At 39.2% G+C, this 26,199-nt stretch overlaps 2 protein-coding genes across 2 annotated transcripts in view; one reads left to right on the top strand and one right to left on the bottom strand.

Annotated features, from left to right (window-relative positions):
- ACAD11 (acyl-CoA dehydrogenase family member 11) overlaps positions 1-26,199 on the top strand; it is a 44,366-nt gene extending 18,167 nt beyond the window's left edge. The window contains exons 11-20 of the mRNA XM_060781813.2: positions 26-164; positions 267-374; positions 3,117-3,215; positions 13,601-13,667; positions 14,187-14,272; positions 19,225-19,296; positions 22,619-22,773; positions 23,320-23,436; positions 24,133-24,242; positions 25,768-26,199. Coding sequence (XP_060637796.2) covers positions 26-164; positions 267-374; positions 3,117-3,215; positions 13,601-13,667; positions 14,187-14,272; positions 19,225-19,296; positions 22,619-22,773; positions 23,320-23,436; positions 24,133-24,242; positions 25,768-25,882 — 1,068 coding nt within the window. The 3' untranslated portion in view covers positions 25,883-26,199. The remainder of the gene's footprint in view (positions 1-25; positions 165-266; positions 375-3,116; positions 3,216-13,600; positions 13,668-14,186; positions 14,273-19,224; positions 19,297-22,618; positions 22,774-23,319; positions 23,437-24,132; positions 24,243-25,767) is intronic.
- ACKR4 (atypical chemokine receptor 4) lies at positions 3,555-12,386 on the bottom strand. Its single transcript, XM_060781814.2, has 2 exons — positions 12,085-12,386; positions 3,555-8,998 (listed from the first exon to the last, which is right to left on the bottom strand). The coding sequence occupies exon 2, from the start codon at positions 8,988-8,990 to the stop codon at positions 7,923-7,925; it is 1,068 nt and encodes a 355-aa protein (XP_060637797.2). The 5' UTR covers positions 8,991-8,998; positions 12,085-12,386; the 3' UTR covers positions 3,555-7,922.

Raw genomic sequence — 26,199 nt, forward strand, 5'->3', positions numbered from 1 at the left:
TGGTTCATCTTCCTCCTTTTGTCAGGAAAAGGCCAAACAGGAGGGTCTCTGGAATCTTTTCTTGCCTGCAATCAGTGGTCTTGGCCAACTGGACTATGCATTAATTGCAGAAGAGACTGGAAAATGTTTCTATGCTCCAGAGGTGTTCAACTGCCATGCACCAGGTTTGTGAGAATCCAACTTCCTTGTCAATATTTTTATAGGTTTTATACCTTATGCCATTTGGTGTTGAGCTTTAAAATCATATCCTTCTTTGTGTCCCTTAGATACTGGAAACATGGAGGTCTTGCACTTGTATGGGACAGAGGAACAGAAGAAGCAGTGGTTGGAACCTCTCCTGGAAGGAAAAATTAACTCTTGCTTCTGCATGACAGGTAATGGTTTTTTTCTTTTGTAGTTAGAACTGTTCACATGCAATATGGGGGAATAACACATTTTTTAAAAAATTGGGCATAACTTCTGTTCTAACAGAAATATAGATTAACCCATTTCCAAATCTCTCTCTTGCTCAACATCCTGCATTTTTCTGTGTCTCATAGAATTAAATATCTATGTAGTATTTCAAATCTAATTAGAAAGAATGGTTAGTGCAAATGTGCATATATTGTTTGGATAGTTGAGGTTTTCCACGCTTATAGAAATCTAGAAATTATTAAATATCTTCAAAAAGTAAATGTAAAACCTCTTTTGATTTTTCCAAGTTTCTTTCAGAAACCTTCAAGCCTTTTGACCCCCAAGTCTTCTCTGAGCCCTTCCACACATCCATATTACCCAGAATATAAAGGCAGAAAATCCCACAATATCTACTTTGAACTGGGTTGTCTGAGTCCACACTGCCATATATTCAAAGCAGATACTATGGGGTTTTTTCAGCTGAGTGGAAGGGACCTCAATCTCTCCTCTCAGCCAGAGCTTGGAAAAATAATTTCCCCAGCAGTGTAGCCCAGTTTTTCCTCAAACTGTGCTCCTCCCACAATTCCTAGCTAGTTTAGTAGCTGTTAGGAATTGTGGGAGCTGAAGTCCAAAACATCCTGAGGAGCACAGTTTGAGAAACTCTGATGTAGCCAATCACCATGCTGCCTGGGGAAATTTTGGAGTTATAATCTTTAAATGGTAAGTTTTCCAAGTTCTGCTTTCAGCCCTGAAAAATCCTATTGTCATTCCTTGCACAGTTGATGGTGGCAGCAGCACAAGATATACTGAGGAAGAAGGGAGGGGAAGGAAGCTGCTTTCCCTTTTGCTCTTCCTTCCCCATCATCCTCCCATTTTTTATAGGAGCATATAGGAGCATTGAGTGCATGATGGGGAATTGTGTATGAGAGATACCTGCAATTACAGTCTATGCATCTTGATGCGCTGCTATTCAAGAGGGATGAAAAAGAGGGAGAACTAGGGATAGAAAGAATATTCTATCCTATTCATTTCCCCGTTGGAAGTAGGATTTCCTGACAATAAAAAAGGAAGAATACTCTCTGTGCACAAAACACCCACCTTCTTTTCACAGAAAATTATCTATAACACATTGGAACATTCAAATATGGAAATAATAGTGTGTAAAGTATTTGTATTCTCTTACAGCAGGGAGACTTTTTCTCCATGAGGGAAAAACAATTGAAGAGTTACAACCCATTATTGTTGTGTGCCTTCATGTTGTGTCTGACATAGAACAGCCATAGAACAATCCTATCTTGACAAGATTTCCCTTCCTCTAAGGCTAACATAGTGAGTCAACATGCTGTAGAGATTTGAGCATAGCACTGGGACACTGGAAGACCAGGGTTTAAATCTCTACATAGAAACCTTCGGGTCACACTCTCTCAGCCTCAGAAGAAGGCAATGACAATCCTACCCTGAACAAATTTTTCCAAGAGAACCTCATGATATGTTTGTAGGCTTGTCATCAATTAAGAATGGTTTGAAAGCACCTAGCAAAGCCGACAGACTGTGACTGGACCAAGTGGATTTCCATGGCTGAATGGGGATTAAAACCTCACTCAGCTATGGAATCCTACTGTATCTCTTAACTCATTATTCTATGGTGCTTCTCATCTTTTGCAGGATCTTACTTCATTCTTCTTGCCTAGTAACCCTGATAATATTATTCTCACCTGTTGCTTGCACATGAGAATAGATAAAAATATTCCAAGTCTCTTTAGTGTGGCTTCAGACAGAAGTGATCGATGACCCAAGCAGCAGGCATGTTTCATCCCAAAATGGTTGCATAAGCCTCCTCTTTCCACTTGGATCATGAACGTCTAGATCAGAGGTTTCCAAACTTTTCATGCTGGTGACAGGCTTTTTAGACATGCATCCTTTTGTGACATGGCAATTTAGTTTTACTAGCAAATGGGAAGTTAAACCATCCCTTTAAAAGAATTTCATACTATATATACAACACATAATATATGTTACTTGTGTGTGTGTGTGTTTCATATTATCCTTACAGTATATATGAGATTTGGATATTTTTCCCTTTCCATTTCTTATGTATTACAGTGGATTCTCGCACTGTAGGGTTAATCACATCATTGTCAACATATTTTCTTTTTTAATTAGAAACTTATCCACTGTCGTGGTAATTACTGCAACTCAATCAACACATTGTGCAAATAATAAAAGGAATAGCAGTTATACCTACACTTGAGCAGCATTACCTCCCACTTCTGTAGGGATTAAACATCTCTGGAGGTTTTTGAACAGAGGCTGGATGGCTACTCAGGGGTGCTTTGACAGTGTTTTTCTGCCTAGCTGAAGGCGGTTAGACTAGATGCACTCTGGGGGTCTCTTCCAACTCTGGGGAAGTATAGTCTGCCTGGAAGTCCAGTGGAGCTTCCTTCTATGAAGGTTTTCAAACAGAGGCTAGATGTTGGAGGGGCTGTGACTGTGTCTCTGAAGGGGGTTGGAGTGGATGCTCTTTGATGGTCCCTTCTAATGGTCCCTTCTAAATATTTATTTCTCTTCTCAACATGGGCTCCTTCCCTGAGGCGAGGGAGAGCATTTTTCACACAATTATCTAGGGACTTCAGCCAACACACCAGTGTCTCCCAACACACAGTTTGGAAAGCTCTGTTTCAGGGACAGCTAACTCCAATTTTCTGTCATTCTGTTTAATGCAGAACCTGATGTTGCTTCCAGTGATGCCACCAATATGCAGTGCAGCCTTCAGAGAGATGGTGACATCTGTATTATCAATGGCAAGAAATGGTGGAGCAGTGGTAAGTTAAAATATTTTCCATTGCAAAATGTGTTGATTCTACTCCTTAATCTATTCCATCCATATTTTTGCATTCACTTCACAAATGCTAGAAAGATAGACTTTGGAGAGCATATGTTTTGTTTGAATAGCATGTACGAACCTGAAGTTACAAATTCAATGTTTATTTCACTCATGGACTAGCCCACATGTGACTTAAATATAGAATCTTCTCTTTAAGCTGGAGCCTGAATCTTGTTATATATTCTGTGTCTCTTGGATGTAAATAAATCCAATAACTGTTGGAATATGCTTTATGCATATTTTTAAAGAAAGCTTGTAAATGTTTCAAAAGCTGTTTGAAAAAACTGTTTTATTTAGATGCAGTGTTTATGTTTTATAGTGCCTAATATAAACAAATTCTGAAGTTTACACCAAGCATGTTATTTAATTTCCTGCCTTTCCCCAAACATTGAGATTCAAAAGAGCTTACAAATTTAAAACAAAAATGATTAAAATACATACAAAAATAGCAGTAAAACATATACAAATTATTTTTTTACAATTCAGAGTTAAAAGGTAGTATAAAAGATACAATGCAAATCTTGTTCAAACATTACACATTAACATAACTGCGTATTCAGTGACAGTAACTTATATTATTATGGAAAATCTGGAATGATATCCTACTAAGTTCCCAAATGCCAGAATACAATTCCTTGTTTTTTAAATGCAGCCTACTTGATTTGAAGCACTGATAAATCTAGGCTTAGGTTTATCATGATACATCATGGTCTTTAAGTAGCACACAGAAATGCCTACAGATGTGTTATTATCACATAGAGCAGGAATGGGCAAACTTTGGCTCTTCTTTTGGACTTCAACTCCCACAAATCCTAACAGTCTGTAGGCTGTTAGGAATTGTGGGAGATGAAGTCCAAACACCTGGAGGGCCAAAGGTTGCCCATTCCTGATATAGAGTATACTTTGGAATGGCCTGCCAGAAGATATTTGACCACTGAATGAGCTTTTTTCTTTTTCTTTTTTGTCGTGTCAGGAGCATCCTGTTGTGAGCTATCATATTGTAAAACAGAATTAAACATATCTCTTCTGGCAGGCCTATCCAGTCAATTTTAAACAATGAATTTTAATTTCATTAGTATTGGTGTTTTCATTTTTGTCTTATGTACTTTAATATACATATTTTAATGGCATTATGTTTTATCTCTGTGTTCTAACTCTGTTAATTTCTACCAAAAAAAAATCAACTTCCATCATTATGTTGTCAAAGTCTTTCATGGCTGGAATCACTGGGTTGCTGTGAGTTTTCTGGGCTGTATGGCATGTTCCAGAAGCATTCTGTCCTGACATTTCGCCCACATCTATGTCAGGCATCCTCAGACCTTACAACCTCTGAGGATGCCTGCCATAGATATGGGTGAAACGTCAGGAGAGAATGCTTCTGGAACAGGGTCATACAGCCTAGAAAACTCCCAGCAACCTATTATTATATTGTTATTACACATTGGAATATAGCTCTGACATGAAGACTGTTTCAGGTTCAAGCCCTGAAATCTCCAGCTCAGACTAGAAAAGCCAGAATGTCTGGCCAGAAAAGAACCCATGGCAATGGGAAATCTGCATTATTTCATTTAGACATGTGAAAATGAAGCATTTCCAAAACTGTCTTCCTGTAAATTGAGTTTATGTGTTTTTGAGTATTTTTTATTATTTGGGGAGTCACAAGGAATATTTTTGCTAAAATTCTGCAAAACTATATTTCCAAAAAAATAATTTTTTAAAAAGCATATTATGTTTTCTATACTGATATTATTTCCTGCAAAATGCAATGGCATTGGCTTGGAGGCATAAAAGAAAATAGAGCATGAGGTTGCTAAGCAATTGAGTACATTTTTCTACAATAGAACCAAAATCGAACATAGCACTAAGGTGATAATGTGCAAATAAAATACAGAATCAAGTGATGCAAATTAAAAAGGTTGTAAAACAAGTGCAACATGGGATTACATTCAATCAACAAAACTAAAATTATAGCAAAACTATGCTCAGAATGCAACAGCTAAAATCAGAAACAAATATTAAAATAGCAGCAATTTGAAAATTATTGTAACAGCAGTTAAAATATTCTCAAGAGTCCTTGAATTGTTCACTGTACTCCCTCCTGCCCAGTTAATAAAAGCATTTTCAATTCCTGATATTCAGCTACATAAAATTTTAATCAAAAGAAAATTAAGAAAAGGGTGATTAAATCCACAGCTGAAGCCTGATAAGTTGAAATAGGCATGTTTGAATCAAAGTCTTCAAAAACTAGTTTCTTTAAAGGAAGCTAGGAGAGTTAGATATTAAAAAGATTAATTTAATTGTTCCTCTTTCAGTATGATATATGTTGCCTTCTGGGCTAAATTAACAGTTAATCCCATTAGACTAGATAGGGATTTATATTGCCCAAGCGTCCAGACTGCATACTTGTGAACAGTTTGATCCCACTTTAAACATGATGGCTCCTTCCTATAGAATTCTGGAATGTGTAATTCGTTGAAGTACTTCTGCTAAAATACTAGTTATCTGGCTGAGAATTCTAAGCACAGTTGCAAACTACAAATCCTAAGATTACATAAAGTGGGATCTAATTGTTAAGAACTGTGCAGTATGGAGATCTCTTTTATTGCATATCTACCACAGTAAAAAGAAGCACAGGACATGAATTCAGATCTACTCAGCAGTAAAAAGTTGGTGCAAGCGTAATCCTTTGCAGATACATATTTGTGTCAAGATCCTTTGATTATGTGATTATGGCTGGGAGAGGGAGGTCGCATGAAACACTTATTTAAAGAGTTTATTTCTCAATGTTCCTGAAATTTCTTGCTCGATTACTTGCTCCCTCTTTCTGACTTGTTCCGAGTAAAATGGGATTCCAAATTAACTTTTGCAAGATAGAAGAAAACCTCTCTGTTTTATTTAAGTTGGGGGATAACTTTGCTCTCTATCTTAGTTACCCTAGATTGGATTGCTACAATGCACTCTATGTGGGGCTGCCTTGAAGATGGCCAGGAAATTGCAATTGGTACAAAAGTTGACAGCCAGGTTGCTAACAGGAGCGAATTATAGGGAGCGGTCATCTCCCCTATTAAACAGCTCCACTGGCTGTCGATAAGTTTCCAGTCCCTATTCAAGGTGCAGGTTATTACCTACAAAGCCCTAAATGGTTCGGGTCCAGCCTATCTTCGCGATCACACCTTCCTCTATGAACTGGTGCAAATGTTAAGATCTGCTGGGGAGGCCCTTCTCTCGCTCCCACCTCCGTCTCAAGCGCTGTTGGTGGGGATGAGAGAGAGGGCCTTCTCAGTGGTGACCCTCTGGCTCTAGACTCTCTCCCTGGGGAGATTAGATTAGCACCTACACTGTCCATTTTCCATAAAGACCTAAAGATTTGAATGTTCCAGTGTGCTTTTGATTAATCGGGCCCACTAGATGATATGACTCCCCAAACTATAATTTAATACTGGTCCCTTGCATTTTATTGTTATCTCTCCCCTTGCTGTGTACTCTACTAATTGATCTGCCCCCTCTAGCCCTTATCAGGCCTCAGGCCCTTGCATTTTACTATCAACCCCGTCCTGGTAGTTGTATCGCACAAGCCCTTGCTTCACACTTTAGTTTTGAACATGCTCGCTGTGCTTGGCCACTTATTGTTGATTATGATGGTTATGTTTTTATGATGCTTTTACATGCATTTTATTGTTCTATGTTTTAATTGTGTTTGACTGGGCTTGGTCCCCATATAAGCTGCCCTGAGTCCTTTCAGGGAGATGGTGGTGGAATACAAAAATAAATTTGTTGTTGGTGTTTATTATTATTATTATTATTATTATTATTATTATTATTATCATCTTCATCTTCATTGGGAGGCTCAAACTTCAATTACTTCAGGCGTCATGCAGCTTTGTAGCTTGCTCTCTGATCTAAATAAAACCCATTTGGCTAGTTTGTGTGTTTCCTTTTGCATTCCAGTCCCAAGGACAAACCAATAACAAAGGAAGAAAGGAATCTGGGGGAAGAGGATGATTTTTATAGCCATTTTTTTTATCTCAGAAGAAAATCCAGACATGCCTGGCTCTCCTCCTTTTTCCTAGAAACTCTCAAGTGGATCAGATAAAACAGCATCCTCTTTTCTAATCCAGGCTTCCAGACAAAAATGTTAAAAGAAGAACAATAGTTTCTGAATACCCCACTTTCCGGCTTTAAACACATCCCTCATTTTGCCTGAAATAAATTGCTCAAAATAAAATATTTGCTCTACCTGTAAATTAAGTTGTATAAGCTAGATTATTCATGAGAAGGCATAACTAACTAGAAAAAAAACCCTAGTAATGCTTCATATGTTGGAAGGCAGGAAGCCTTGGCTCTGAATCTGAAGAAACTGTGCAGGGCTGTTGATGATAGCATGACTTGGAAGAATGCCATTCACAGGGTCACCATAAGTTAATGGCAGTTAACAACAACAGAGGAATTATTCCCAAATTATTATGCAGTGAGGAACCAAAACAGACTGAGTTTAAATGTAATTTATCTCTGCATTTTCCGAAATGGTTGAAGCCCCTGTTGTTAGTAAACTTCAGATGTTGCTAAACTTCAAATCCCATCGTCCCTGACCAACATGGCTAGTGGTCAAAGATATTGAAATGTCCAGCAACAGGCTGTTAGTTTTCTAAATAATAAGGCTGCTTGTTTGTTCTGCTGACTCTTCATAGCCCATGGGAATCTCTTCAGGTGCTGTGTTTTGTTGTCTTCTCCAATACCCATAACGTTTTGCCAGTTTCACCATATGCATTTTGAGGGATGCTCCCATAAAAAAATACAGGAGCGGGTTAAGGCAACTATGAAACAAAGCAATGCTGTTGGTTACTTCAAATGCAACATCCATGGCTTTACTTGCTTTGCAGTTTGTGATCAGGGGATAGATAATGTCTATGGCTCTCCAAAGTTTGATCACATTGTAGGGCAGCTGGGTGACAATAAAGACAGAAACAACTGCTGCAAGAACTTTCAGAGGCTGGGACTTTTTAACCCTGGGACTCTTGAAGAGAGCCCTGGCCACAGCTGAATAGCAGCCCATCATGAATAAGAAGGGCAACACAAAACTTAGGGCCATTTCTCCTACTTCAATTGTTACTTTAATTATTTTGCCCAGACTCTCTGGGAATGTAGGAATGCATGCAGTCGTGCCGTGAAACTCCTTGACTTGTTTGAAAATGAGATCAGGAAGGCAGAGAATTGTACCCACCACCCAGACAAAGAAACAGATTTTACTGCATAGTTTTGTGGTTCCTTGTTGACCTGTGGATTTGACAATGGCATTGTACCTATCCACACTGATCCAGGCCAGAAACTGCATGCTGACACTGAAGGTCATGGTGTAGATGGCAGTGGTGATTTTGCATAATGGGGTACCAAACACCCATCCATGAACAGCATTTGTAGCCCAAAATGGAAGAGTAAAAAGCAATAATAAATCAGCAATTGCCAAATGCATGATGTATACGTCAGTCCTGGTCTTTAGCTTCTTGATGTAGGCATAGATTGCGACCACAAGCAAATTTCCAGGAAGTCCAATAAGAAAAGCAATGGAATAAAAGGCTGGTAGGAAAGACTTGTTGAATGTTCTCACCTCTTCTTTGAGGCAAAGCATTTCATGTAAAGCATAATCCAAAGTATCATTAGATTCATCATAATAGGAGTCGTAATATAGTTCAGAAGAGTTTGTAGAGGATTCCATGGAAGAAGCTGGCAGATGATACAAAAGGTCACTGTTATTTGTATTGTGAAACATTTATGAGCATGTTTTCAATTACTAAAGAAGGCCAGATAATTTGAATTTGAGACTCTAAACACAAATGTATTTAAATAATGTACCTTTTCTGCATGTCAGGCAAAAGAAGATGAAATAATAAATGCACAGCTGCTGTCAAAAATGGGAACTGCAGCAGAGTGATTGAGAACATAGTGGTCCCATCCTTTGTTCCTTCATAGGTTTTGAACTTCAACCTAGGGCTTCTGGTAGTTAAAGTTCAAAACTCTTGGAGAAACATAGTTTGGAAACCATTGACCTAGAGCAACTGGGAGATGGGCTGGACAGAAACAGGGCAGTTTGTCAAGAGATCCTTGATCCCTGCCCAGGCCTACCATATTGGTTGAGTAGATCCCAGCACAAATATGGGTTCCTATATAGCGTAGCACTGGCACTTCCAACATAATGCTCCATTAAGGATCCATAATACCTTTGGCTGTATGCAAGGTTTGAAATGAAATCTGCACTAACTGAGATTTCTAGAAGAATTTGTCCAAATGCTGCATTTATGAGATTGCTAACATTTAACATTGTATTCACATCTTTTAAATAGCAGCCTGCAGATGTGAGTGAAAAGGTCTTTTCTTGAGATGATTATGTTGAACAACATCCTCAAGCTTCTTTGATGTTGAAAGGCCAGGATTTCAAGAGCTATATTCGATCTATTGGGATTTCCCAGCCTTCCCTTTACTCTTCCTAGTGAAAATATTAATAGTTATAGGGAAGGAGACTTTGGGTTCTTCCAGTCCCCACAAATGTGCACGGTGGTTGCTGGAAGTTGTTGTTGTCATTCTCAAGGAGGGGGGTTGTTTTTTTAAAAAATATCCAAACAATGGTCGGCATCCTGTTTAGGACATATGCATGTTGAAGCTTCCCTTATACATGAGAATCTTTTTGTTTTCCTTCCTCTTCAGAGCCTGACCTCTCCTCTTCATCTTACTGAACAGTCTCTGACACACCCTCCCTTGCAACCACTGCCATTCCCTGCTTTGTGGGGAGTAGAAAGGTTTACAGAAGTGCCTCCCCTTAGCCCAGTGGTTCTCAACCTGTGGGTCCCCAGATGTTTTGGCCTTCAACTCCCAGAAATCCTAACAGCTAGTAAACTGGCTGGGATTTCTGGGAGTTGTAGGCCAAAACATCTGGGGACCCACAAGTTGAGAACCACTGCCTTAGCCTGATGCAAAAATGACGATATCAGCACTATGAATTGTCAGGATCTTCCATCTACAGGCCCTTTTGATCCCCATTAAGCAAGTAGTAGCAGTGAGGGGCATCAGATGTTGTTCAGTGAGTCAAAGACTCAGCTTAATGCAGGTCTGCATGCCAACCTACTATGCAGGTACAACATTGCATATAAGCAAATATGCAAAAAAGCAAGAGAACCCCATGAATGTGGAAGATTGGTTATAATTTGCAAATTTCTGTCTATGGTTTATCCAGTTTTTGGATTGCAGCCTAAGGAATGTATTTATCGTGCCAGTAAGGAGGTAAATAAAGAATGTGTGCACAATCTATTCCCAACAGGAGAAAAGCTGGAAATGGCATCTAGCCATCCTAATTCCTTCACCAAAAAGATCCCAGGATACATCTAGCAACTATCAGTCTTACTAATTATAAAGCCTGATGTTGCAAGACAGTCTGGTAATAATTAGCGAAGTAGAAATGAGAAACAAGAGCCTATCCAAATAATTAGTCAAATAGTTTGAAAATGTTTTCGAAATGCTTGACAGCAATTTTCTTTGGTTGGAACTTTGAAAGTATGTGAAACATTTTGCTCCAAATTCAAGGACTGTTCTGGTTTTGCCATCTCTGCTCATTTCTAAGACAGAGAATAATTTGTGGGCAGATGTGACTGCCACAAAATAACTTTTAAAAACCCAATTAAAACAAAATAAAAAGGGTGTTTACCCACAAAATAGGCAGCCATTATCTACCCTTCCACTCAAATAAAAGAGTGAGGGAGCAACCAATGTGTGCGTATTAAAAGCATGTTTCATATTCAAAAGGAAAGTTAGAAATACAACAAGGTAAAAAGCATTCTTGGATTATAATAATTTCTTAAGCCAGACAGCCTTCATTTTTCCATCACTCATTTTATCTCCACATTTTATGTTCACCTGAGAAGAAAATTAGACTTTAAGACAATGACTGATCTGAGGTTACCCGGCAAGCTTCCTAGTTTTTGGAAGAACTTATGGATTGCAACTCTCATTATCTTCCTGTATTAGACTCAGGCTGAAACTTGTTCTGTATTTATTTTCAGTGTTCTTACCCTTGTTCATATGCATCTTGGATTGTACGTCGTCCTGTGTTTAGTCTTATCAGTTTATTAATCTGTTTGCAGTTGTGCACTTTTTACCACTGAGCAAATTGGTCTTTGGACTGTAATAAAGATTTGATTGATTGAATTTCCATCCATCATCACTGGTTCTAGCTACAACACCACACTGTCATATGCTCTCTCTCTCTCTCTCTCTCTCTCTCTGTAGACACACACACACATACATACAATTGCTCACTTTTCTATAGCACTCTGGTATCAACAACACCCAAAGGGAGGCTGGATTGATATAACTTGAATCTGAATTGTGTTTAATCTCAGTGGCGTCAACATATATGCTCATTATTTTCTTCCACAGTAATTCCTCTTCCAGATAGAAAATTATTAGGGGAAAAGGAAATCTTTATAGACAACATCAGGGAAGGGGAACAGAAGCTGTCCTTCACTCACCATGGATGCAGAAAGTCCTAGGTTCAATTCCTGCCACCTCCATGCAAAGCTATGTAAAATCATTATAATAGCATTTCTAGAAAACCTATTCTATTCCACTTAGTGAAGTTGAGATGGAGATAGACAGAGCAATGAGAGTTAATAGAAGACAACTTCTTCTGTCTCTTCATCCCCTTGTTTCTATGATGGAAAAACTGCTAATTGTTTCTAAACTAAACACTCCCAGATTTTCCTCCTTTTTTCAAATGCAAGTAAGCCTGCTACAATTCAGAATAAAAAAGAAAAACCAACCTGGTTTTTTTCTTTCTCAGTAAAAGGAGCTGCTGTTTTGATCTTTGCTGGTGGAATGCAGTTTCTTTTTCTGCTTTCAGGATTTTTGCCTCTCTCCCAACATTACCACGCCTTTTGTTTCCAGTGCATCATTGCTCATGAGTTGCCATTGTCGGCATGGGTTGGGATTTCCTGAAAATCATCAGTCACATCTGGACTGCTCCAAATTTGCCCTCGACCTACAAGTCCAAAGCTTTGCAAAAAAATTAAAAATCTCACTAAAGTCACAGAGCTCCCAAGTGTTAAGCTTAAGGAATAGTGAAGACATTTGAAAATAGATATGGCTTTTGTGTGATCAGTGGTATTAATGCAGTCCATAGGGCAAAGATTTAGAGAACCAAGACCTCATGTCTTGTTAAAAGATGGAGGCTGTAACCCATCACATCTTGAAGGCCACAGGTTTTCCACCCCTGGGTAAATGTCTGACTTTTGATTTAAAATATATCTCTCTCATTATTTAGTACTCATTTTAGGAGGACAAGTGTTAATCACCAGATTATGTTCTAAAAGAAATGAAAAAACATCTCAATTTAGGCTGTAAATGAGACCTGTCCAACCCTTGACCCATGGGTTTTATGTGGTCTAGGAAGGCTATGAATATAACAAAAAAAGTGACCTTGCTTAAAATATTATGAGATCTGGGTTGCTGTGAGTTTTCCAGGTGTATGGCCATGTTCCAGAAGCATTTTCTCCTGACGTTTTGCCCACATCTATACATCTCGGAGTACTCATAGCAATCCAGTGATTCTAGCCATGAAAGCCTTCAACAACACATTATGAGATCTTTTTGCGATTTCCGTCACATGGTTCTCAAGTACAAACTTTATAGATGAAAACCGAATGGAATAAAAGAATTGTATGTTCCATCCAGTAATACTGGAGTAATTCACATTATAATTGCAAATACTTCAGTCAGAAGAAACAAAACCTGTTATAATTTCCTAAAGAAGAGCAAGAGGTACAATTGTGAAATTGTAAATCGCAAAAAAGAATTCAAGTGTGCATTCTGTACTAGGCATAGTGCTGACGCATGCTACACTCTTTTGTTATTTGTACTCTTGCATGACTTGGGTTTACAGCCCTGTGCGGCTCAAAACAATTCTTCTTCTTCTTCCAGTGTGCCAAAAGATTGGACACCCCTGCTGTAAACTATCATGTGCATTACTCAAATGTGTGTGTTAAATGTGTATCAGGTTTCAAGCTTTAAACAGAGCCTGGAGACTTTCCTTTTTGGATACTAGGGACTGTAATTCAAACAAGTAACTTTTGCAAGCATTTACAACATGTCAGTATATTAATCTAACCCAGTATTTTCAGTTCCAAATGATAGCACTTCTGTAGGATCTCAGCCAGAGCAATTTCTGTGTCTCCTGTTAACAGAGCCATTGTTTGAATTGTCTTCATTGCCAAACGGGCCTTACAGCCCAATCATTCTAAAACTGTTCCTTGAGCAGTCTTCTTTCTGTTTGCCTCTTAGGAGCAGGAAATCCAAATTGCAAGTTAGCTATTGTGATGGTCAAAGATAAAAACACATCTGGATCCAGGTAAGAAATGATGTATAATTTTAAAATAATAGCATCAGGAACTGAAACTTGTGATGGGTTTCATATTGCCAAAGAGGCACAGAGGAGCAGTTAGACTGATTACCTTTCATTTTTCAGCATTGTATTTGGGGACAGAAATGTTTATGCACCCTCATTTCTCTGTTGGCCTACAAGATTTGGAGAAAGAAAGGAAACTATGGGGTGGCCTTGTACTATTCTGAGAGTAGTCCTGTGTGTATAGCTCTGCAGCATTGGGCTGTGCTCTTTCTGGTGTAGAGCTTTGAAAATGTCCTTTTTGCACTCAAAACTCTGGAGCATCTTGCATAGGCGACATTGGACTATTTCACCCTCTTGCCAATGTCATTATCTTGCAAATCTAAGCACCTGGATAGATTTTGTTTAAGATGCATTGGTAATAAAAGTTTGGAAATCCCCATAACATTTTGAGAGCCAATTCCCTGTGTATCATGTCCCTTACATTTTAAAGACTGAGATTCAGTTATGTTGTTTTTCCGTTAGATACAAACAGCACAGTATGATAATTGTGCCGATGGATACTCCAGGGCTCAAGATCGTAAGGCCACTTTCCGTTTTTGGATATATGGGTAAGTAGAGTTGTTGAACATACGATACTTTAGAGTATCAACCTGTCAAATTAATTTTAAATCTGATGCATTTCAGACCTGGTTCATCAAAAATTGATGTTGTTGATCATACGTCTTGAATTGTCAAGGTTCCATCCCATTTCTGTCTAGGTTTGCCTGTTAACCTAGGATTGTGTGCTTGATAAATCAAATTGAGCAGGTTTCCTAGTGTCTGCTTTAAATCATTAACATTTGTGCACCTACCAAAGCCAATTTCAATGCATAGGTTTAGGATTCTTAGTAGTCCTTAGATTTATATATAACTATACAAGGAGTATTTTTAACTCCTGGATGAACATATCTATACTCTGTCCGTAGTATCGGTTAGGAAAAATAATATTGGAAGTCCTAGATATCTGGACTTGACCTTCTCTTATCTAAATCCAGGAATGGACAACTTGTGGCTCTCAGACCAATCCTGTGCCCCTCAACCCAATAACAATATCTCTCTGTAAACAACATTTTCAGACCTTTTCGCAGTTCTAGGTGCGAAGATTACTGAAGATGCAGACTGCAGCCAGGATATCAGAAGATGTTTACTTCTTGGGAGGAGAGCAATGACCAATCTCAATAAAATAGTGATGAGTAGAGACATCACAATGGCAATGAAGATCCATATAGTTAAGCAATGTCATTTCCTGTAGTAACCTATGGATGCGAGAGCTGAACCATAAAGAAAGCTCAGCGAAGGAAGATATATGCTTTTGAACTGTGGTGCTGGAAGAAAATTCTGAGAGTACCACAAGAAGATCCAATCAGTCCATTCTCCAGGAAATAAAGCCCAACTGCTCACTGGATGGAAGGATATTAGAGGCAAAGATGAAGTACTTTGACCACATAAAAAAGACAGGAAAGCTTGGAAATGAGAATTATGCTGGGGAAAATGGAAGGAAAAAGGATGATGGCCCGACCAAGGGCAAGATGGATGGATGTTATCCTTGAAGTGACTGGCTTGACCTTGAAGGAGCTGGGGGTGGCGAAGGCTGACAGGGAGCTCTGGCATGGGCTAGGGAAACAACTGAACGAATAAACCACAAAAGCAGTTCACTGCAATGGATGAGCCAGGGTGAGTTGGAGCAATGACAGAAAGAAAAAGAAGGCCATATTTGCTTTTGACTGTGGCCCCATCTGTGACCAGGGAATGCTGCTCCTTAGTTTGGAAATCTCTTCCATTTTTTCTGACTGTTCATGTCAGTCCATGGAAATGTGTGCAAATCAAGGCTTGGAGTAGATAAGAGACAAAAGAGTTGCTCAAGACTATCAACAGAAACAGAATTGGAATCTGAGCCCACAAACACAAAGCCTTCAAATCAAATCAAAACATTTATTTCGGTCATTGACCAGCACAGGAAATAGTGTCACGTTTCCATACAAACCTGTCATGTTTGGTACATTAAAAATATAAATACAACTACTAAAAACACAATATGGGTGAGGGAGCAGAAGGGGAAACAGGATAAAAACATACAATGCCCAGATCCATCACCAAATTGTAGATTCAGGGAAGAAGATTACTGGACACACAGTTGACTTTTGGAACTAGTCATTCCCTGGCGGATTTTGTATGCTGCTGCACAAAACTTTGCGACATTGTAGGTTGTAGCTGAATTAGTATCCGCAAGTAGCAGGGAGATATAAAATTGTCCTGAATGGCCTGGGTGCTTGTCTATCAAGGGTAAGATAAGCCTGGCACGGGTATCCCTGTAGAACGGACACTGAAGGAGCACATGTTCTATTGTTTCCACATGACCCGAGTCACAGGGGCCGAGTCACAGGGGCAGAGTCTCTTTGGGAAAGGGATCTTCCGGTAGCGGCCCTCGAGTACAGCTGATGGGAGAGCGTGGCATCGGGCCAGGGTGAAAGCCCTCCGATGAATAGGAACCTCTAAGTATGTTAAATATGCCATAGGGGAGGCAAGGTATCTGCTGTCTTCACTGACAGGGAAGGTTGGAGCCGAGGCCAGATCTAGTTGGCGCTCTGTGTCTGTGATACGGTGTTTAATAAGTGCTTTGGCTTGATTGTAATCCATAGCTAATAGTAGACCTGGAGAAAATCCCAACGAGGAGATTTTGGATGCTACCGCCTGCTTCCATGTGGATTGGAAGTCATCCTCCATGGTTAGTGGGGCAAGGCCAAGGGATGCACTGGACAGTCTGAGCCAGAGGTTGAGTATGGCCACCCACACCCTGGCCTCCACTCTCATAAAACCAGTCTCTAGTCGCAGGGTGGCATTAGAAACACATTTAGGTACCTGCAAGGCCGATCTCAGAAACTTGGACTGGACCAGCTCTAATGGGGCAAAACTGGGGAAGGGGCCCAGCTGAGCACCATACAAGAGTTGGGCTAATGACTTGGCTTCAAACAGCTTGAGCGCTGCCGGTGTGAAGTGGCCCCCTCTTGTCCTGAGATATTTGAGAATGGCAATTGAGCTCCCCTGCGCAGTGTTGGATACTTGATCCCCATGAGCTCTTCTGCTACCATTAGATTGGAAAACTACACCTAGATATTTGAAGGATGTAACTTGTTCAATTTTATGACCATCTATGCTCCAAGAGTAAGTCCTGGGCCTATTAGCGAAAGCCATGATTTTGGTTTTCTTATAATTGAGTTGGAGCTGATCTGTGTTGCAATGTTGTATTAATGCTCTCAAAGCTCTTTTGAGCCCAATGGGTGTTCTAGAGAGTATTTCTCTTTTTTTCTAATCACAACTTTGACTGGGTTGTTGTAAGTTTTTTCGGGCTATATGGCCATGTTCTAGAGGCATTCTCTCCTGACGTTTCGCCTGCATCTATGGCAAGCATCCTCAGAGGTAGTGAGGCCTGTTGGAACTAGGAAAATGTGTTTATATAAACCTGTCAGGAGAGAATGCCTCTAGAACATGGCCATATAGCCTGAAAAAACTTGCAACAACCCAGTGATTCCGGCCATGAAAGCCTTCAACAATACAACTTTGACTGCTGTTTGCTGCATGGCCTTTATTGCCCTCTCTCCTCCTTCCAGCTTTTCTGTGTGTTTGCAAAGAGAAAAAGAACTAAATCCATCTACCCACCTTTTTTGCCTAGGGCAAAATGAATGTAGAGAACTTCCTCCAGTGGATGGCCACAACTTTAAGCTTTTTCAAGAGGTTACGCAAAACTGGAAATTCTGAGAGTGAAATAGAAACTACATTCCAGATATTAGCTGTTGTTAACTGTAACCCCACCTATCATTCATTTACTCCTCTGCCTCCACTTTAAAGGAGTAAGAAGACTCTGACGAGCAAAACTTTTACAAGATAAGATAGTTGTAGTTTAGTTATTGGAGAAATAGTCATGTTGCAATGACTTTAAAAAGGAGGCAGAGGAAGAATTTAGCTCTAGCAGCACTTTTAAGACTAACATATCTGTTTTAGGCTGAACTTCCCTCGATATCAATTCAGGCATCAGATCCTCTGATAGAGTGACATTAATAGTGCAGTACAGATCATGCATCACATATAAAGAATTCCAAAATCCAAAATACTCCAAAAGCCATAATTGTCCACATGTCCAAGTGGCTGAGACACCTTTGACACTTTTGCTTTCTGATGGTTCAATGTTCCCACACTGTGTTTCAGGAATAAAATAATTTTAAAATAATAATTTTACGTTTGGACTTGGTTCTCTGCTCTAGTGTATGTATGTATATGCAAATCCTGTGAAGGCATTCTCATGCAAAGAAAATCCAACATCCAAGACACTTCTGTTTCTAAGCATTTTTGGTCAAGGATACTCCAACTGTATTTGATAGTTTAAGCAGACCTTGATAGGCATATATGATCTCGCACAGCTCTTTGAAGGTTTATGGCCAGGGGCACAATTTGCATCTTTTTGTTCCGTATGGAAGAAATGGATTGATATCCTTGAAAGCACATGCTAAAGTCCTTCCTCTTTCCTATCCTTTTTATGTAGTTGGGTCATCAGCTCTTGAGGTGATGAATAAATCTGACACTGCAACACTAGCTGAGCTGGGAAAACAACCTGCTTTGATTATAGTCTTTAGAGACTCTGAGATCCTGAGATTTGTAATTCTCTCACTCTAAAAGTGCTTTTCTGGATTCGTAAATTACCCATTCTCTGATTTCTTCCCCCCAGACAATCCCTCAGCCCCTAAAGGCGGTCTCTATAAGAATAAGTAAAAGGCGATAGTAAACAAGTTGGTCCCCCTGGGGGTGCAGCGGGTTAAACCACTGAGCTGCTGAACTTGCTGACCAAAAGGTTGGTGGTCTGAATCCAGGGAGTGGAGTGAGCTCCCACTGTTATCCCTAGCACCTGCCAACCTAGCAGTTCAAAAACATGCAAATATGAGTAGATCAATAGGTACCACTTCTGTGGGAGGAGAACAGCGCTCCATGAAGTCATGTTGGCCACATGACCTTGGGAGGTGTCTACGGACAACGCCAGCTCTTCAGCTTAGAAATGGAGATGAGCACCACCTCCCAGAATCAGGGGAAACCTTTACCTTTTGTGCAGCTGGTTTGCATTTTGATTGGTGATGCACTGCTCTAAATTGAGGGGACAGGGAGAGGAAGACCAGAAAAGAAATGAGGAAGACAACATTGTGTTGATGTAATAAAAATCAGTGCACACCCGACTGCTATCCCAGAGATGTGGGCAGAGAAAGAGACAAAAGAAATGAGGAATATAGCAGTCTCAATTACTAGCATAAGATAAAGAACTGCTGAAAATATTTCTTCTGTCAAGTTCCTTTGTTTGTTTTTCAGATGACAAGCAGCAGATTATTTTTTAAATGCTTGTTTCACCCTTAAAAAGGTTATTTGCCGTATTTTCTGTGTATACAAAGAATGACACAGATCTGTTACTTTAAATAAATATTAACATTAGCAGAATTTATCTCCACTGACCTTCACTTTGGTTATTTTCTTGGTTTTCTAGATTATTTCCATGGTGGACATTTTGAAGTCCATTTTAACAATGTTTGTGTGCCTGCCTCCAATTTGATACTTGGTGAGTATTTATTTTCTTGTCAAAAACCTGAGAAACTTTGTGAACATCTGTAGGCAGGAGGAGCTTGGCCAGGTTTATATCTACAGTTCTGTTGGACAGTTCAGGACTTTGAGTTAAACTACATGCCACATTCAATGTGCAGCTAAATTTCACTGGAGCCAAAGTGGCATAGCTTCTTATTGTATTTATATTTGAATTGTTCAATTGATATGTCATGTTTATTATTGTATGTTTAATTTAAATTGATATGCTAATTGTTTAAATTGATATATCATGTTTATTATTATATGTGTAATGCGGCATTGTATGCCATGGTGTGTAAGCAGCCCAGAGTCCCCCATTGGGGTGAGAAGAGTGGGTTATAAATTTAGTATAATAATGAGCATAATAATGATGATGATGATGATGATGATAATGATGATGATGATAATAATAATAATAAGTCGATGACTGGCACAAACCAGTGAAGGTGGTCCTGGTGGTGATCAGCACACTGGGTGCAGAGCCTAAAGACCTTGGCCTGCACTTAAATACAAAATTACCATCTGCCATCTGCAAAAGGCCACCTTACTGGGATCTGCACACATTATTCGCTGATACATCACGCAGTCCTAGACACTTGGGAAGTATCTGACGTGTGATCCAATACAACAGCCAGCAGAGTGATCTTGTTTGCTGTGGACTCATCTTGTTGTGTTTCAAATAATACTTATAATCATAATAGCGGTTTGAGTGTTGGACTATGACTCTGGACATTAGTATTCGAATCCACACTTAGTCATGGGAGCCTCCTGGATGACCATGGAGAAGTCATACTTTCTCAGCCTCAAAATAAGGCTTACTGCCACATCTTGTGATAGCTCCTTCTTTGGTCACCATGTCACACACAACAAGAAGAGTATTTTAGCTAAACTAGGCACTTTATTCTTTTTGGGGCTATTTTGCATGGGTACATGGCACAAGCTTCAATCTTTCCTTTCCTATTCTGTGTGGGTACATGACATAATCTTACCCTTAACCAGGGAACTAATAAAAAACATTGATACTAATGTTCGTTCTTTCTTGTTTAGGTGAAAAAGCACTGGTAGAAAGGTTTAAGCTTTTCTTATTTGTCCATAGTGGACTGGATATACGTAGATTAGGATCTTGTGTACCTACCTGAGATTCAAACAAAAGCAATGTTTAATTGCATATTGAATTTGTTACATCTCAACAACAACATATTGTGTAGTTCACTTGTTGATCTGTGTGATATGAAACCATTTAAAGAAATGGCGACACAGTCTGGTGATGGATTTAAATCACTAATGTAGACGGGCTAGCAGTTCTGCCTCTGGTACTGGGACTTAAGAAATATGTTTCCTACACAATGGTCTGCGTGTCTACTGAGGAGAAGCCCCAGTTGAATAGAATGTAAATAGTAGTCATGTAGAGCATTTCATTGTATTTCTTAGCTTCTTGGTCCAGCAGACAGAGATGTTAGAGTATATTCCCTCATCCAAGGCTGATAATATTAATGATGATAGCTGATTTACAAAATTGGTATATGATATGATTTTTGAATAATAAGTCAGACTGTAAAGTGCTGCTAATGTATTGTTTTATATGTTTTTAACCTGTGTTTTATAACTATTTGTATATCTGTAATTGTACATATCCCATGGCTTCGTATGGTTGTCTACTCGTAAGCTGCCTTTAGTCCCCTCCAGAGTGGAGAAAGGTGGGAAAGAAATGCCATAAATAAATAAATAAATAAATAAATAACACTGGAGACTGTTTTCCCTTCTGTCTCTGAAACAGATCTTTGCAGATAGCTGCAGATAGATATTTGCTACATCTGATTTTGTGGGCGTTATAAAGATGCTGAGTAGCCATAAAGATGAATTGTGTGCTCTTATCAAGCCAGCTGTAATATATGGTGACTCTTGAGTGGAAAAGATTTTCTAGAAGCTGTCATCAGCAGCCCTTCTCAGGTCTTGCAAACTCATGGCTCTGGCTTCCTGTACTGAGTCAATTCTTCTGTAACATGCTCTTCCTCTTTCCATGATCCTCTAACTTTCCCCAGCATTATTGTATATTCTTCTGAGTCATGTTTTCTCGTGATGGGTCCAAAGGAAATGGTGATTCTCTGATTTTTAAATGAATGTATCTAATTCAAGATCTTCAAGACTAGCAACTCTACCTTTCAGTGTCATATTTCAGAAAAATTATGTGTGAAAGATGCTTTCTCCTCACTACTTATTTGCAGATATTTGAAAAATGCACAAAGGTGCTACAGTCTGTGGCTGCATTAAGAAAAATATATAAATACATTGTTGTGTGTCTTCAGGTCGTTTCTGACATATGGTGAACCTATCATGGGTTTCTTGACTAATGTTGTTCAGGTGGATTTGCCTACTGCCTTCTTTGGAACCTGAGAGATTGAGATTTGCATAAGGTTGCCCAGTAGGTTTTCATGGTTGAATTGGGATTTGAATCCTGGTCTCCATGAAAGATAGAGCCATAGTCCAACATTCAAACCATTACATGGTGACTTTCAAAAAAACTACAATGCATATACAAACAGTCCTCAAGTTACAAACACCTGACTTTCAAATGATTCATAGTTAAGAACAGGGGTGAGACAGGAATTGAGAGAAATCTGCCCCTCGGGAGGGAAATTTACACCTGAAAGAGTTATCATGGAGAAAAAGTATTTCCACTGAAGCTTTTTCACCAATCCTTGTTTCTGCAACAAGCCAAATTTTTCAAAATCTAATTCTCACAGGGACAGAAAGTGAAATCTGAATATGAGCGCAGACAGCAAAACAAATACCACAGGGGTTTTAAGCCTTCCCTATGCAATCCAAAGCTTAAAAAGATATATTTTTGGCTGGAGTCACACTTAAAAATTGTACTTGTTCCAACTTACATTCAAATTCAGCTTAAGAACAAACCTACAGAACCTATCTTGTTTGTAACTTGGGGACTGGCTGTATTAGGAAAACTACATGCACATTTCATCCATCCAAATACTATATTGGATTGGGGCAGCTGGTGGGTTGCTTCTATACAATCCAATATGGCACCTGGAGGAGATCAGAATGCTGGGAAATGCAACCAAATTCAAACAGAATTCATTTGGTAATTAAAATATATGCATGGATCTCACTGCTGTGTGAAGCAAAATCAATACAAACAACATGAAAGTGTTCCTGCTTCCCTAGTGAAATCCTGTCTTGTGCCAGCCATCTAAGGATGTCAGTTGCCATGAGGTAGATGATGTCCCAGAAAGGCAAATGTCACATCTGAAAGGTCCTCTCTTTGACTTTTTGTTACACAGGAGAAGGAAGAGGATTTGAAATTGCTCAGGGAAGACTTGGGCCAGGCCGCATCCACCACTGTATGAGGTCAATAGGGGCGGCTGAAACTGCGCTGAAGATCTTGTGTGAACGTGCAGCCCAGAGGGTGACATTTGGAAAGAAACTGTACCATCATGTGAGTCCATAGTCTCTTGTCATTTTCTATGCCCTTAAGGTCCGATTCAGGAAGAAAGAAGAACTTCTTGTTTTGTATATTTGAGAGATGGTAAACCTTCAGTAATGCTATATCTGTTTTGGGGGTGAGGAGAGCATGGCTCCTTACCAGGAGTTTTTTTTTTGTGTGGCCCCCATCATGCTGTAGCCCTCTTAATAAATAATAGTAATAAAATAATAATAATAACAGCAACAACTTTATTTATAAAATTATTGTTATTATGATGATTGTTGTTGTTATTATTACGACCTCACCCCAATTTCTCGGTGCCAAAAATGCTCCAAAAGTCTCTGGAGCCTCAGAAGAGCTGCTGTTTGTGCTCTGATATCCCTTCCAGCCTCTTTTTGATCTTTAGCAGTTGTACGAAGTATTACACATTAATATATGTACCTGATTTTTTTTCCAAAGTAGGATCCTTTTTTAGATCCATGACTGTGTTGCTATAGCAGGGTAGTTACCATTTTCTTTTTCATCTTTCCTTTCTTTTTTCTGTTTATGTTCCTAAAGGAAGTTGTGGCTCACTGGATTGCTGAATGCCGTATTGCTATTGAACAGGCAAGACTTCTTACATTGAAAGGAGCCAGCAAAATAGACTCTTTGGGCAACAAAGCTGCCACAAAAGAGGTAACAAAATTAAGTGTCTAAGTGCAAAGGGGCAGGAGGAGAATTCCATTGCCTGAGTTGAGAACAAAAAGAATTGTCAGGTTTCATAACCACCTCTGAGCAATATAGACCTAAATCCTATTAGTTAATCCTGGTTAGCATAGACCCATTTAATCGAGTGCTGATCCCACTTTGGGATTGAGTGTCTTTAGAGAGGCCCTTGCTCATCTTTTGATATTTTTCTGCCATTAGACTTTTAAAAGAAGCATGTCTGAAAATTATCTTTACAATTTCAATTGACACGATACGCCCCCCCCCCCCCGGTGTACCTGGAGATTCTGCACCCACTGATTCAGTTATCCATGGCTTAAAAATGTTTTAAGAATTAAAAAAGCAAACTTTAACATGTCCATCCATTTTATTTAGCATACACCTTTTTACTCCTTGATTGTATATAATGGGATTTGCGCATCAAAACATTGATGTCCATAAAATGTCCTGAAATCATTGTATATAGGATTGAAATTGTAATTTTTGCACACCCTGTATATTAATTGAAGACTGTCCTACTTTTTGTTACTCTGAGACCATTTATCATAGGCAGGTTAACAAACAATAAAAGCTGATGCACAGTTGTTGTTTTTTGGTGTGTCTTCTGCAGTAGAACTGTGATTCTATTTCTGCAAAAATCTAAGCATTTCTCACTCATCTTTGCAGGTTGCGATGATCAAAGTGGTAGTGCCTCGGGCAGTCATTAAAGTAATTGACTGTGCCATTCAAGTGTGTGGAGGTGCTGGATTTTCAGAAGACTTCCCATTGGCTCAAATGTGAGTGAAAGATATTAGTACAAATACACAAATTCAAACTTTTTCCTACCAATGATAGGTAGTAGATCATGGTGGGAATCTTATTACAGTGCTAGCAGAGCATAAAGGCTTCCTGGTATACATGCATGGATGATGCCTGGTGGGTTCCTAACCATTCTGGCTGCCATATCTGGTTTCCATTTCAGGCATATGCCTTGCATAAATGGTTTTGGTATATAATTCCTTTTTATTTTTTATTTTATTTTTATCCCGCCTTTCTCTCCGTATGGACTCAGGGTGGCTAACAAGTTAACATCTTTATAGGATGACTTGTGGCAGAACAAGGATTTACACTGGTGTAACCCATCTGAAGCCCCCAGAAGATTTTGGCTCAAGTCTCTTTCTTTTGCTATTTACTTGGCTGGCCAACATGATTACTGAAATGCAATCTGGCAGAGCGCCTAAGAGCTTGGTTTGTTTGTCTGTGCTGACTGAAAGCATTTCTCTTATCTACTGGCTCATTAATTTCTGCAGTTGGCCCAGGTGCCGAGCTTTTCTCAGGCTCAAAGCCTTGGGAATTCTCTGGTAGCAATTCAGGCCCAGGGAACATACCATCATCCCCAAATCCTTCAGGAACATTCTCATCAGAAAAGTCACTTTGAACAGGAATCCCATTGCCATTCTCTGTATGTAGAGCAACCTCATCATTAGAAACATCATTAGATACATGAACCTCATGGTCACTCCCAACATCCAGAGTACCCTGATCATTAGACACAATCACAGGCTGAACTCCAACACAGCTCTCCACATTTGCAGAGGACCTTTGTGAAAATAATGAACAATGAATAAAGAAATTGCTATTTTTTTACATCATAGGAATTTCTAGGTCTTCCAGCATGTCTCTGAGGTCAACTTCCACTGGAGGCTGAACATAGCACCACATTGGAGGAGATAGACATTTCTAGAGAGGTATTCTCTTTTTGTCCTCCAGTATGACTGGAGAAAGTTGACCATAATAGTCACACTGGAGGACCTAGAGATTCCTAGTGAGGATATTTTTAATCAAACCCAGAAATGATGAAATCCGCAAATGTGGAGGGATGGTTGTAATTTTTAAGTTAAGTCTGAAAACATTCTCATTCGTTAGCTGATGGAGAGCTGTGGCCATCTGAGAAATGTCTGTCTCCAAAACCAGACCATGTTCTTTGGAGGACCCCAATAGATCTAAGAGGATGCCATCTGGCTCTGGGGATGTATCAAGGCACTCATCTCATTCCCTTCCTCACTGAATGGTAATGGGTGGTGGCAGTGAAAGAGATAGTGTAGTTCCCCCCTTATAAAAATGTTTATGTTACACTAAGAATTATGAGATCTTGTACTCGTAGAATGTCCAGTGAGCCTTAAAAGTCCTGACCATTGATTATTTCTGGATGTTTCATCTTAAACAAATGTTGGTGTTAAAAATATGATTTAAGAAATAGCCTGTAGTGCTTTCATTTAGTCAAAAAGACCTTTACAAACTGATATCTCATCCCTTGCATAGGTATGCCCACATTCGGTCATTACGTGTCGCTGATGGGCCTGATGAAGTTCACCTCTCAGCAATTGCAAAACGAGAACTTCTTGAACAAGCCAAGCACCTGAATGCCCACCTTTAATATTTTGTTATGTGTCTTCAAGTCATTTCCAACTTATGGCGACTATAAGGTGAATCTTATCATGGGGTTTTCCTGGCAAGATTTGTTCTTGGGGGATTCAAAATATGGTCTCCAGCTTCCTTGTTCAATCACTACATCGTATTGCTTCAGTCTTTAATATTACTTCAGTAATTCAGCTGTTACGGAATTATCACTATTTGTAGGGAAAATTGTATGGGAAATCTAGAGCATAAGGTATCAAAGCTAACAAAATTTATAAAATTATTACTTTGATATTCTCCATCTTTGGAAATTTTTAATAAATTAAACTTTTACGA

Source organism: Anolis sagrei, chromosome 6 (assembly GCF_037176765.1).
Source record: "Anolis sagrei isolate rAnoSag1 chromosome 6, rAnoSag1.mat, whole genome shotgun sequence".
Classification (NCBI taxonomy): Eukaryota; Metazoa; Chordata; class Lepidosauria; order Squamata; family Dactyloidae; genus Anolis; species Anolis sagrei.

What these genes read in the sequence shown, in the direction of transcription:
- ACKR4 (XM_060781814.2), bottom strand. Translation starts at nt 8,990, where the DNA reads ATGGAATCCTCTACAAACTCTTCTGAACTATATTACGACTCCTATTAT.